Raw genomic sequence first — 14912 nt, 5'->3', positions numbered from 1 at the left:
TGCTGCACTCAAGTGAACCAATGGTCTCCAGACGTACCTTCAGTCTCCATTTGGGAAATGCAGGATTGACTTCAATCACCTCTTTCTTCTGGGTTGAAGGACGGATATACTGTGTACTTTGAAAACTATAGAATGGCCTCAAAAGCATGTGAAACAGACTGATATCCAAGCCAGCACCTTTACATACAGGAAGGATTAGGCTTATTAAAATTGCTTGCTTTGCAATGTATCATTCTTTCTCCCACTCTCAGCAGTTTACCAGGATTTGTAAGTTAACTCCTGCAATGCTGGGAACTTGCTTCCCTTTATAAAGGGGTACGCGCACCGCAAGAAATACAAAAGAACCATCTAAAGAGGAGATCACCTGGACAGGGCAACCTCAACATAAGCCAATCACATTTTTCCCTTTTCATCTGCTCTTCTGAAAGTATTCAAGTGCCTCATTTCTGTTCAGACAAATGTCAGAAAGGAAAACAAAGGACATGCACGAAGACAGACAGCATCAACACAGCTCATTCACCCAGTTCACAGACCCCCTGGTTGTGGCAGTCAGAATAACTGCTTGCTCAGCACTTGTAGCAGGGAGAGAGGAGGATAAAGGCATTTTAAGAAACGCTGCCTGTGTTCTAAGTAGAGAGAGGGACACGGATCAGCTAGGTTAGCATTCACTGAAATACACCCATGGGCTGGTGCCCAGGAACGTGCAGCCATCATAATACAAGGATTTTACTGGTCAGAATGGGAGTGCACAATTCCCACTGCCTGCAGGGGCCTGGGCTGACAGGTTGTTGCAGAGACAGCTGGCAGAGTGACACCTGAACAAGAAGACAGACACAAGCGGATTCAACCAACAAGTTCAGCAAGACTCCAGACATGGAATACAGGATAAACATAAGTAAGTGCTACTGAGACTTTCAGATCTGAGCCCATAAACTTGGCAAAGCACCCAGATAGAGCAAATAACACTTAGAAAAGCTATTGAGCCACACAGGTGAACTCTGTGCTAAGCTGATGAATGAATGCACACAATAAAGAAGTGACAAAACCAGAGACGTCACAAGGGATGGCACAACAAAGTACACACACAATTTACAAATGCATACAATCTGAAGTTTACAACTGGTTCATGCTTTGAAATTATTAAATATAACAACTGGTTAAAGTTTCAGCACGAAAATATGTCAAAACAGTAGGAGTTGTGGTGTATTCTTAAGACAGATCTCCATTAGGAAATTACCGAATCCATCAATTGTAGAACTTGATTGAACAATAAGGTTTGATCACAAGACAATCGAGCTGAAGTAGACCACCAGATACCATGACCTTTACCACTACAAAGAAATAACAAAAGCACTCTTTTCTGAGCTACAAAATATACAGCACACCCCTTAGCATAGGCAAGGGAATATTTTCTGCCTTCTCTTCATCTTACACCTAGTATCAGATTAGAAAAGTAGCTGTACTGCCAGGTATTGCTTTTGACTCAAAACATGTAGGATGTTATAACTTTGCACAAAGACACATCTCTCTTCCTTTGAGCTCAGAAAAACCGGAAAAAAATTCGAAACTCTGTTCTTTTCCTACCCCACTCCACACCCCCAAGGAAAAGCACCCTCAAGACACGCAGGCCTACTAAGACCAAAAGATGCTGCAGTTCTTGTTGTGGCAAAAAAAGCCTGAACTCTCAGCGGAGGGCAGCTGTAAAAGGTTAAACAGACATGTTTAATTCAGAGAGGTACTCTGGAATTTCCCCACAGAAACAGCTCAAGAAATATAGCTACACTCTTCTAAGACAGAAAACTGATGGAGTGAAGCATGCGTTGTACTTTGAATACTCACTTAATCCAAAGTGAGGAGTGCCTCCTCTGCAAACTTTATTATGAAAATAGGTTAATCCCCAGGTTCCACACTCGGACATTTAAGTGAAAACATTGGAAATGGTCTGACTAGAATTAAAGACAGCAAAAACAAAGACAAGCACGCATCTTTCTGTGACTCCTAGTTCTCATTTTTCTTCATCTTTTTCCCAGCGATGACAGGCTGACAGAGAAGGAAATATACATCCACCCGGTAGTCCTCCATACAAGTAAATACAAAAGAATCAAGTGTTTATTGGAAGTCTGCATGAAGGCACAGATGAGCTTGATTACAGACACATCATAACAATTACAAATATGTGTAAACACCTTGAAATATACAAAAAAAAGCAATAATACAGCTAATACAGGAATAAAATGTAACCTGCTAAAAAACCCCAAACTTCTTTGTATCTGAGGTTCTTACAATAAGCTCCAACCCACACCAACACAGTGTAACGCTCTTAAAGTCATCACTTGTATTCATGCTCAACAAATCTGAACTTTGGCCATTGCTTGATCCAAATTTGAACAGGCTTCCTTCACTAGGATCAGAAAAAACATAGGAATAACCAGCTAGACACCCAATCAACCTATAATGAGGCTTCATTGATTCTCTAAATATACAAGAGCAAGGTACCAAGGTACTGAAATTAAATACAAGCTTCAGAAAAGCTCAAGGATGCTTGTTCCACTTTTACTTGCATTTGAGGAAATTGCTGTATTTCTGTAGGAAAGGAACAGTCTACAGCTGTCAGGTGATTTTTTTTCTTCCTCCACAGGAGGCTTAGATTTCATCTGAAACACCTGCCAAAACAAAAGTCAGGAATCACAAACTAAAGTGCCTCGGACAGCTTAGGTTTTACTACTAGAATAAAACATCTCTGTTCATAGATGCAGCATTAAGTTATATTATGAGAAAACCCACCTTTGCACATAGAAGACTACTTCCAATATTTCTGTGGAAAGGGGAATTACTTTTTGTGGTTTTTTTTGTTATCGTTGGTGGTGTTTTTTTTTAAATTAGACAGCATTGCTATAAACTTAAAGAACTGCAACACAGCATTTTTTCAAAGGAAATCGCACACACACACACACACAAAAAAAAAAAAAGTAGTTTTAGTACAGGCAATTCCCAGGCCTAGACAAAGAGTACTCTGAGCAGCAGTTTACTACAGGGACACACAGTTTCCTCAAACTCAACCCTCAACCATCTGTCCTAACTCCTCACTTCTCCTCTACAAAAACTTTATAACCTCTGGAGCCCCTTTCCAGTGAGGAAAGACTCCTATCCAGGTAACACATGCAGAACAAAACCTAACACAGCTACATTTCTCCTGACCTCGCAGCCACATCATCCCAGCCTAAAGATGAGGTAGTACTTTTCTTTGGAGCCCAACTAGTTGAGTAGGAACAAGCACTTTCTCCCTAATATAGCAGCTGTCTGGAATGCAGCACAAACTCCACAATTTATATCCTCCCCAGGACACACCTCTAATCCAAAACCAGCACCAGCTGCTTAAAAAAAAAGTAAATCACTACATGAGCACATACTCCTCTTTAACTACGACTGCACTGTAAAGGCCACCGTCTGGCATACTCATTCCTCCTGTCTACAAAGTGGCAATGACTCAACCTCTGTTTGTGCTGGGACTAATGGTTATTACCCAAAAGGAACATGAAGATATCCTGAGTACTTATTACAGTGAGATGTGGAAATTAAAAAAACCAAAAAACCTAAACATTAAAAATATTAGAACCTTTAATCTGAATCCAAAAAAGGACTGGAAGAGGAATTCAGCTTCTCAGAGAACCGAGAAAACCAGATTGTCTCTATGCATACAGTCCATTTGGTAATTAGGGGCTCTGTTTGCTCTCTTTTCAGAAGGAGAAATGTTTCCCCTCAAGGAGGTTGCTGTAACATATGCATGTATTATAATTTTACAGCTTACACCCATAAACCTTCTGGTTTCTTATGAGATGGCTTGAACTGGAGAAATATGTTCTGCATAGTCCATGCTCTGTAGACTCCCAAGGACCAAAAAGAAATGGACTGCCATGACTGAAACAAAAAGGAAACATCAAAAAGAGTTGAACAGTATTAGAACTCGCACTGCTTGTAAAACTAAGCACTAGGATTAGAAAAAGCACTACAAAACTTAAACAAGGTCCCTGGATGCATCCTCTTAGCAGGCAGCAATCAATACTGAGGATGAGAGGACTGGGTTTCTTTGATTGACAAACTATTCAACATCTCCATGATCAGTTTCCATTTATTTAACAAAATATATGTAGTCTGTACGGTCTCCTGTCAGCAGTGCAAGTTGCACAGATCCCAGGAAACTTTCTCGTTTTCACTGCATCCAAGACTGCTGTGCATTCAGCTGAAGTGCACAGGGATTCCACCCAGGCAGCTGGATTCCTAAATCAAACATTTTTACAGGAAAGGAATCCTATTCTGTTCAGCTCCAGTACAGTGATTGCCAATAGAAAAGCACTGACAATTTCTGGAAAATCTCTGATAGTACTTTCTGCCCTCAGGAATATGCTTTCAGAAGAGTACATGTAATTAAAGCAGTCTTATCTGGCTTTTAACTGGAAGACTATCTCCAAACAGTCCCATCTCTTCTTCCAAAGAACTTCTCTGGAACAAACTGTGGATAAAACAAACTCTTAACACTCTACAGAGTATCAGCTGCATTCCAGTGTGCAAGCCAGATTCCTTAAGAGAAAATATAAAAAGAAAGCTGCTTGATTGTCAGAGAGGAAAGCACTGCTGAAACACCTAAAAAGTAGATTTTATTTTTTTTAATCTTGAGCTGTAAAGGGGTAGGCTCACGAAATGCTCATCACAGCTCAAAATTGTTTTTGTGGCCTTATACAACCAGTGAGATGCCGTGTGCAAGTGACAGGCATTAGTGATGAAAAGGACAACAGAAACCCACCCAGGTGCTTCTGAGATAAACCAAGCACTTAAGCCCTCAGAGTACGCTGGACCTCACTGTCAAGTGAGCTTCTCCAGTCTGTACGAGATCCGATAAAATCACAGCTGTGGAATCATAATTCATGACTATAATTCACAAGGGAAACTGAAAATCCATTTACATTTATTAGGAGATGGTTGTGCACAATTTCTCATCTTATTCAAAGAGTCTACAAATAGAGTTTAACACTTCTGATTGCAAGCAAATGTTTGTTCAACGTTCTTAGTTCGATAAGGCCAATTTAGCGCCTTGTTACACTTCCAAGATTTAGTACACATTTGTCAATTCTTTACTTTCTTCTGGTAACAGTCCCACTGGAATATTAAGGAGAGTTCACTAAGACACTTTATAACAGCAGCTGAACTTGGGTTACGCAAATTCAGTTTTGGAATATGCTTCAAACATAAATTATTTTAGGCAATTTTCCATTCTGAGATCTTAAAACACCGTCAAAGGCTCTTCCCCTCCCGCCCACATCTGTACTACCACCACCATGGGCTTGCACTCTGTAGAGCCATAGGTCCAAGAATCTCAAAGCACTTCAAAAAGGAGGGCACATTTCAAATAGTGTGACACTTGAGCTGGAATCCTACTTACAGAAGAGTTGTTTTTTTTTTTTTTAATTCGTCTTATGTTTACAAAAGGACAAGCGCCAAACTAAACCGATCCTATCTTGACCTTCGTCCCACCTTGGACTGCCTATCACCTTCTCACCTGCAACCTCACTACCGATTGATGCAGGAGCTCTGCTTAATTACAATACTCACAGCTGAGTTTCCTCTACAGAAAGGTGAGCATCTGCTATGGTCAATTATTTTCAGATGGAAGCACTGGTCAAATTTTAGGTCCGCCACAATCTTGAGAATCACTTGACTGGGGAATCACTGCCATAATTAATGTAATTTGATAATGCACTTGATCCCATATTGGTTTAAGAAATGTAATAGACTATGTATGCATTTCTCTAGATTCTCTCAGAGCTGAAACTACGTAACTACAGTGAAAAAATCCTAGTTTTGACTTAAGCGGAACATTTTACAACATTATTTTAACTTACTACTTTGATCTAATGCACTAATTTTATAAGGATTTTCAGTTTGCAATTCTGACTGAATGGGTGAGTGGCAAACCTGACAATATATGTACAAGTGTTAGTTTACTACCAGAATGCTGTACTTCCTTCTCAAAAATGTCCTTAATAAAGTATTAGGCATGTCAAACAAACTTTTGTAAACAAAAGATAAATTACTCATGTTCTGCTCTGATTATAGCCAGATACATATTCTCATAAAATAAACATTCTCTTGTCATTTTCCATGGCCCACATATCCATATATATGAGGTAAACCACTTAAAATTATCAATAATATATAAACCTCAGTACTCAACAGGAACCTCAGGAAAAATGTAACCGAGTAAGATGTCAATATCAAGAAGTGACACTTTGTTCCACTGCAAAGTGAAACCAATTTATTTGTGCTAAATGAATGGAAAGAATGTATTCAGAATACATTTCTTTATACATTGTACCGGCTTAGGCTGCTAAATAAGCATTCATTAGTGCCATGTTGTGCTACTTTCTTGTACTCTGTTTCTACCAAGCAATACAAAGTTTTGGCTGTCACGCCAATATATTCCTCTATGCTCATCTTATTTCTAACAGACTTTTGAACATTTAGAATATCTGTTCAAACTTTGCTTCGGGGAAATCACAATTAATATATTTTAACAAGAAAGAAATTATCATCAGTTGTTCTCTACAATCACATCGCCTTCTGCAGCAAAAAAAAAAATCAAAGAGCACACTTCAATCAGCGATCAGTAACCCGTGGGCAGGACCACACTTACCGAGGTCATTGTGACAGCTCACGCAGCATGGGCAGCTTACAGGTTAATGTAAATGTCAAGTGACATCATCAAATCTTAAGGTCCACGAATTGTACATTCCACAGACTCCAACAAGCCAGTTCCCTCAGTGTAAAATTCTGACTGTACCATACGTTTGAGGTGCTTTTAAACAGGAGAAATATGGATGTGTCCTGTGTGCTGAATTAAGCTTATTTGCTACGTAATACAATAGAGTTTGTGTCTTGGGCATTGATTAGAGTGTCTGACTCACTTTTGCACTAGAAGCTGTTATTTTAAATGACTGAAACATAGTGCTGATTTTCCATAAGCTTGGTAAACATTGTAATATTTCAGAATTTATCATGTAGCCCATCATGCCTTTCATTTTCTGCAAATTGTCATGAAAAAATATAAAAAGGTCTCCCTTTAATTTTACAAACCTAAAAGCCAGGAAAATGAAGCTTTGGAGCCAAGCAAAACGACATAATGCCGTATTACCAAACAGAGTAGCAAATGTTCCAGCCAGAGAATGGACATACATGTAGTTCAAGTAAACACTGATGGAAAACTTTGTTAAGTTAGTGTTGTAGACCCACAACACTGGCTGCATTTTATACAAACGTTTACAACACAATTAACAGTGAAGCCTATATAACCTCAGTGCAAATAAGTCAAATCCAAATATGCCAAGTAAGCCTTTGGCTTTTAGTAAACTGCTCCGTGTTATGAGTCCACTTCTGACATACAGACTGCTGAGCACATGCACTAAGGCTGAGAGGAGGGATGCACTGAATGTTGAAAATTGGCTGCCTGCGACGCTGCGGGCGGGACCGAAGGTTGCACAGGTGGTGGAGGTGGTGGCGGAGGAGGCTGCACTGGGGTCTGCGTGTTTGGAGAAGGAGGAGGAGTGGGACGTTTAAATTTGTCGGGGCTGTTACTTCTTCGTGGTGAAGGCCTCTGCAGAACAAATATTGAAATCATGTTTAACACACTCCTGAACAACGTTAGGTGCAAGTCCTCTAATCTTGGCAAAGGAAAAAAAAAACAAACCACCAAATCTCACAAAAAAAAGAAAATCAGAACAATTACGTGGGAAGAATAAATTTCAAAATGTTGCAAAAGTCACAATACAACTTTTACATAAAATAAACGTTCCTCTGAAATGGAGTAGCAAAGGGAAGGGGAAGTACTCTTGACATCAAACAGAACATGCATTCCTTCCTGTCAGCTTGCAGGAAATGAACACAAGACATGTCCTGAAGATATGTTTACCCATCATGACCAGCAACCTAAAAGGAAATGAGAGATGCTGCAGGCCCAGCACCTCCCAGCTGTGCCTGCCCAACCAGTGGGTGCTGATGAACCTTTGACTTTACGCTGCTGGCATATGAGGTACAACTGTGTGGTACCTGAGCGTGGGAGGAAATGTTTTGAATATCAGAGTCTGCCCAGAATCTCTAGCTCTCTGAAAGACTCTTAGCCCACATACTGGAGTAAGACCAAAGCATAAAACAAGTTGTTCTTTGGAGAACAAAAAAGATTACAACCATTTGAGCTGCATGAGTGAAGCAGTTGTTAGAGAGACCCCCTGAACAGAATTTACAGAACAGAAACAACAGATTTTCAACAATTTGCCCATTTAAACACAAAGATTTAAAACCCACTTTATCTTTACAAACCACGGGGGATGGGAGGAGGAAGGTGATCTTCTTTAAATGTTAGCAATGTAAAAATGTAAATTACACTGCATAACACTAACTTCTGCGCTTTTGAAACAAAAATGCTTGTTACTTACCAATCCAGTCAGCATTAATCAAGAACCTCATGGGATAACAAACCACCCACCCACAATTAATAATCAACCACAGGTGATCAACCCTGGGAAAAAGCACGATTACAGTTCTATACCAAATGTACTACAGGTAGAGTCAAATTTATTCTGTAATGGAGATCAGAAATGAAGAGTCAAGAATCAAACTGCAATTTAGTCAAATCAAGTATATTGTATCTATTTTTCTGCACAACTATGTACAATATTTTAATGTTCTATGCAAAAGCCAAAAGATCCTTGCCAACTGACTGTTGTTTCTGAAACAATACCATTTACTGCATTTGCATACATCTAATAATATGCAGGGACCTGGCATCAGTACTGAGACAAAGCCAAGAGTTACTTATCACTACCTTTCTCAGAACAATTAGTATTTTGTCCTGAAGATGATCTTTTTCACAGTGACTCAATTAATTTACATTTCAGAAAGAGCAGTATTTTCACAGACACTGAACAGAACAAGTTCTTTGAAAAAACTTATTTATAAAATTAGATTCCAGGTTTTCCAGAAACATAAAGATCTTCCTGTGACTCACTCACGTGCCACACAGCCACGGGCTGAACTCGGACCAGGATTCTACCTTCCTGCTGAGCTCCAGTTCCTTCCTGTTCTACCCACCACTGTAGCATTCCCACCCCCCTTTGCTCCAGGAAATTGTAACAATTACCTTTGCACACCCACCTAAACCGTTGCAGAAGCAGCCATGTTTTCGCACTGTACTAAAAATTCTATTGAAATAAGTTTTTACATCTGAGAACGACAAGTATAAGCAAAACCCTTGAATGTTATTTACATACTACCATACCTGCTCAGAGAAATAAAAATGGTCTTGACACAACAACTATAAGGTATTTTGCCAAATGGTTAATATTTAGGCTCTGTCTGCCCATTAAACTCCACAAATATTTAGAAGAAACATGATGAAGCAGAAATTCATCAAACATCGCAGGTAAAAAGGAAATAAATTCAGTTGAAAGATATGAGAAATCGCCCTAGCAAATGTTTATATTAACCTTCTTCTTTGCCAGTGAGAATAGAAAATAAGAGTTAACTGCCTGTTACAGTGACATGATGGTAGCATTGTGTGTCATCCTGAAGAAAACCTGAGCTTGAAGCAACCTCAGATGACTCATCCGTCAGATGGTGGAGACTAGGAGAAAAATGAAAGCAATGTTTTTACTTCCTGGGATAGGCTTAGTAGCTTAGAACATCACTTTTCACACCCTGCCTGCTGATCCATAAGATGATACCTATTACTGTCCTTAAGATGATAATACATCCTATTCTTTTGCAGAAAATAAGGTTCTCCAAAAAGAATCAGTTTCTGAGGGGTGAAGAGGAAAATCAGGGTTGAAGAAAGCAGCAATAGATATCTTGGAGTAAGGAGACAAAAACAAACATTTACAAAAAGGTTTTGTAAAAAAAGCTTAAGGACAAGCAATCATAACTTTTAAAAAGCAAACTATATCGGTAATAAGTATTTACTATTTTAAATACTTACTGTAATACCATGGGATGGTCCCATATGTTGCAAATGAAGGCCTGGGGAATTGTAGTAAGACATTCCAGCTCTAGTCAGTGAAGTTGGTGGTGTGAAACCAACTGTGTGACTTGCATACGACAGACCTAAAATTGTTAAAACAAGGTATCATCAACATTCTTGTTTCATATTAAAAACTAAAGTGTGAGGGGTTTTTTAAAATTTTTTGGTTCTGAATCAATGATAGTTAAGAACTGGTAACTCCTGCAGATTAGATATCTAAAAAATATTCATCATACTAAAAAGCGTGATGTGAAATTGCTTTCTTTTCCTGTAGCACACTAGCATATGTTTCAAACATACATTACACAGTGTTAAACCCATCTTTTCACTTAAGATAAATGGTGTAAGGCTCCCCTAGTAGCCTCGTTCACAACCATTTCCATCCAGCATTCCATTTCTCCACAGAGGAAATGGCTCCCTGAGTAACGAACATACAGTCTGAACAAGCAGAGAGGCTGTGCCTGGAAAAGCCCTCTAGCACTGGGTAACTATGAAATTCCACAAAAAATATGGCATACCAGATCTGCACTGAGGCTTCTTCCTCTTTTGCCTCAATGTTTTAAAGATCCTTGGGGGTGTAAAATTAAAACATTCTGGGAACTGTTACTAGTTGGACTAGGCTAACAGCTAACATTTTAAATTATAACTAATTTTATCCACATTAAGTAAAGCCTAACATTCAAAAGTGTAAATATCTAATTCTTTCATCTAAGTATTACTTTTCTATAAGAACTCAATTATAAAAATGCACAGTACCTGTATAGCTAACCAAGGTAAACAGAAACACCAACTGCTAAACGATTCAAGTCCACACCTTGAAGTGTTCTGAACAGTTTGAGTATTTATCAAGAGAGCACATTTTCCAAAACCTTTAGCTTGTTTCTGTTTTCTGACAAAAATATCAGTAAGGTAGAAGACATGACTTTTCTGAGCTGTTTATTACTAGATACAAGCAACTGCCTTGGAAAATAATGACCAACAAAAATTTCTGAAGGTCTCAAACTTTTACAACACAGCGCTGGATTTAACAGTCCTCACACCTGAGAACAGTGCCACTGCAGCTACAGCATGCACCAACACCCAGCATCATCCCTGACTGCAGGTGTCTGTTTCTCCCTATAGCAGATGAGACAAGATCTTGGGGAGGAAACAGAACAAGCCTCAGATCATTAATAAAGTCATATAAGCAAACAGACTCCTCTTGCTTCCTTTAATTCTGTTTGATTCTGTTACATCCCCAATGTACGTCTGGTGCAAATTATGAGTGACTGCAATGGAATAACTGCCACTACAGAGTAACAACAAAATTAATCTGCTTTGACTACACAATCTAATTGCCTGTAGAGTATGTATGTTGTATTTAAGTACTTCTGTAAGCACAAGGACAGAAACAATGTTCACGGACGTGACAATGTGTTGCAAGTCAGAGGTAAGAGCCTAGAAATAAAAGGCAAAATATATGCTTCAAGCCAGCCTTTGTAACATAACAATTTTGAACTGCTTTGGGATAATCCACCTCCACAAGCTTTACAAATGCGAGTCTACATGGCAGACAAAGATGTGAAAACAGGCAGCTCCTCTCTGCAGCCCAAAATCTCTATCTAGCCCAGCTACAAAGCATAAAACAGTTTATCTTCACTAAAGACTAACCGGTAATTAGATCAGCTAATCCCTAGCTGCCCAGGAGTAGCAATAATTACACTGTCTTCAAAGTTCCATTCACTGTGCTAGAAAACTCAGTAGTTCTCTCAGCTTCAAAGAGTCCTCAAAAGTAGCATCCCAAGCATAAAAGGCTCTGGGAATCAGGAGCCAGAATCTGACCATTAAACCTGACCAGCTATCCACATGAAATTATAACATTTCTAACCAGTACAAATTGTTTCCACACACTTGGGCAATCATTTCCCAAATGAAACATGCCAAGTCATACAGTTACTTGATGCAAATTACAACTGTTATATTATTCTGTGCTGATGCTTTTGACATTGTCTTACTGTGCTACTTTAGATACAAAGTACTCTCAAAAACGACTTGTTTTCATCTATTACTGCATTCGTATATCCCAGACAGCTCTACAAAATTCCCTATTGATCTCATTAGTTTTCTATCAAATTGCTGCTTCTAAAGTCTGAAACTTCTCAGCTATGGATATTAATTTACCAGATGCAAAGGAGAGTAATGTAGCTGCCTGTGCAGAAGTGCTGGCCTGGGACATTTACTGTAATAAAATTTCCAAACTCAGGAACTCTGTTAGAAACTACCACTTCAGCTGTGCTGTTTTCAACTCTGATTCAGACTGTATTTCAGCATCCCCTGTCTGTGGGATGTAATTCCCACTAGAACACTGCACTCTTGTATCAACTTCTGATGGGAAGTAAAGTCCACAGGGAACAAGGAATGTGCTTCAGTCCCAGTGTAGGAACAGAGTACTCCTGCACTGACACACCAGCATCTAAACAGGGTGCATTGCTAAGTACTCAAAGATGCAAGCCTGCCAGTTCCCAGCTAATCTGTCCCCCACACAGCTGTAACTGTGGAACACTGTACTGTTATGCAGGCTGCACACAGATAACCACAAACACCTGCAGTGCTCACCCCAGAACAGCTGTTGGCAAGACTGCATTTCTGTACACCCACTTACAGGAAATGGATAAGGAAACATGTATCACTTTCTTGGTAATGTATCTTGCAAAACTTTTCAAGTCAAGTGATTTGGCTCGTTGCAGAAGAGCAAAAAAACTCCTGAAAACTCTTAGCACAGCTTCTGGCCACGGCCAGTTTTCACACACACTCCTTTTACAACGCCTAGACAAAAACCATTGAGAATCCTTTGAGAAACTAAAGCTAAGCTTGAAAATTAAAACAATATAAAGACATTTTATATGTTCTAGCAGACCTGTGCAACGAAATGTCTCATTTCCATCTTGCAGAATGTGCCAATACAGAGCACATCTCACTTGCCCACCATGTGGGACTCTGCCCAGCAGGTTCTAAAGGTGAACTTGGGAAAGCAGGGCACACAGGATTCACTTCACTATGTACAAGTGAGTTTGGGACTGCTATATCACATCCACAGCCAACAACATCTAATCAATGTCCAAGCCCAATTTTAAGGGATTTTTAAATTTCAGTCAATAAATGTGTTAGTAACACAAATACGTTTCCTTAGTAATTAGAAACTCAGAAAAGGTTTGTTTGCCTCTATTATACAAAGCACCTGAGACAAGAATTCTTGATTTTATAGTTGTTTAATAACAGAAAACAGCAAAAGTACAAAAGCCATTTCTCTACTAAAGAGAAATGAAAATTGACTTTTTTCCCAAGACGTTCAAGATTAGACTTCTCTGAGAAGTTTTGATTCAGAACACAACAGCAGTCTCATTACTAGTTCATCATCAAACCCTAGAAATCCATTTGAATTATGTGTCCTATTGGGCAACTTGTGGGGGCAGGAAGGAAAAAAACAAGACAGCAAGAAAGAAAATGAGAGCAAAAAAGAAATAAAAGTTCAGGTGTGATAGCTACACTGACCTTTAACATCTGTACACAAATCTGAAATATGTATGTTCACCATCCCGAAACATGCTGCGCTAGAAGACCCCTGAGGCAAAACTATTCTTGCATTTATGATGCAGGATTTTTTCCTCCAAACTAGCTTTGAAAGGCTACTGACCTAAATATATTTAACAGGGCACGTTACTGTGTGATGCATACAATAATTTTAGAAACTGGGTTGAATATTTACCAGGTGATATAGGTCTGCTAGAACTTGGTGAGGGTGTATAAGGGATAGGACTGGACACAGTGCGAGGTCTTAATCCTTGTGCAGACATCTCATTAAAATATCTAACAAAAAAAGGCAAAGAATAATTAGATCAAACCTTTTAAAATGTGCCATGTTGTAAATGTTTCACTGTGATTTTTTCAATTCCCATAAGAATCACATCAGATTAATGAAGGATCAGTCACCTTTAGGAAGTCATGACAGGAACTCTTATCATTGCTGATACTGGCTTAACTTTCAGTGGAGACAGCTGGACTTAAGTCATTTGCAGGTAAAAACATATAAGTTGCATATGATTAGAATAGTACATATTAAGGTCAGAGATATAAACCATGCCATCCAAACTGACCTATACTACATTCTTGCACTTTACACATAATTTCTATATTGGACTCAATAGGTCATCTGGCTGGAATGGACCTTCCAGAAAGACATTCAACACTAATCTGAAATCATGAAAATGGGGGAAAAGAATCATTAAAGTACTAATAATTTGTTCCAACAGCCCATTAGCCATATGATTAAAACATGCTGAGTTTTCTACTTGAATCCCCCTGGTCTCAACATTTAACCATTTGCTCATCCTGCCTTTTGCCACTGGAATAAAGAGAGATTTTCAACCCAGGACTTCTTCTCACTACAGGTACTTCCAGGTTGTGTTGCAAGATACCTCCCACACTTCACTGTGATAAACTGAACAGATTAGAACCTCAGGCAAGGCATTTTTCCCCACCTGTAATAACTTCAGTGATATTTATTTGTTCTTTACCCACTGAATATAGTGAAGCTTCTTTGCAGACATCAAGTGCTGTATAAAAGGAGATAAAAATAATACCAATTGCTCCTACCTGCCACTTACTGTTTTTATCGCAAAAGAAATTCTGCTTTTTTGTCATAGGACTAGGCTGGCAGCTTTCAGGTTGAGTTGCTTGTGCACTCTCCACCTAGATTTTTTCAGTCGCTGTCTAGATTAGATGCTCCCCTGCTCACCTTCTCCTGCACATGTGGTTGCAAATCAGTGCACCTGCGTTTATATTATTGGATTTCGCTGTGTTTCTTTGCTGA

General features: G+C 39.0%; 1 protein-coding gene across 1 annotated transcript in view; it reads right to left on the bottom strand.

The window, feature by feature from the left end:
- Positions 1–2091: 2091 nt before the first annotated feature.
- CCDC6 (coiled-coil domain containing 6) overlaps positions 2092–14912 on the bottom strand; it is a 53433-nt gene continuing 40612 nt past the window's right edge. The window contains exons 7-9 of the mRNA XM_027898267.1: positions 13809–13909; positions 10022–10146; positions 2092–7645 (exon numbers count right to left, since the gene is read on the bottom strand). Coding sequence (XP_027754068.1) covers positions 7454–7645; positions 10022–10146; positions 13809–13909 — 418 coding nt within the window. The 3' untranslated portion in view covers positions 2092–7453. The remainder of the gene's footprint in view (positions 7646–10021; positions 10147–13808; positions 13910–14912) is intronic.

Source organism: Empidonax traillii, unplaced genomic scaffold (assembly GCF_003031625.1).
Source record: "Empidonax traillii isolate 1590-97213 ecotype Southwest subspecies unplaced genomic scaffold, ASM303162v1 scaffold588:size748185, whole genome shotgun sequence".
Taxonomy (NCBI): domain Eukaryota; kingdom Metazoa; phylum Chordata; class Aves; order Passeriformes; family Tyrannidae; genus Empidonax; species Empidonax traillii.
Note: the sequence above shows the minus strand (reverse complement) of the source record. Positions and strands in the feature narration are given on the sequence as shown.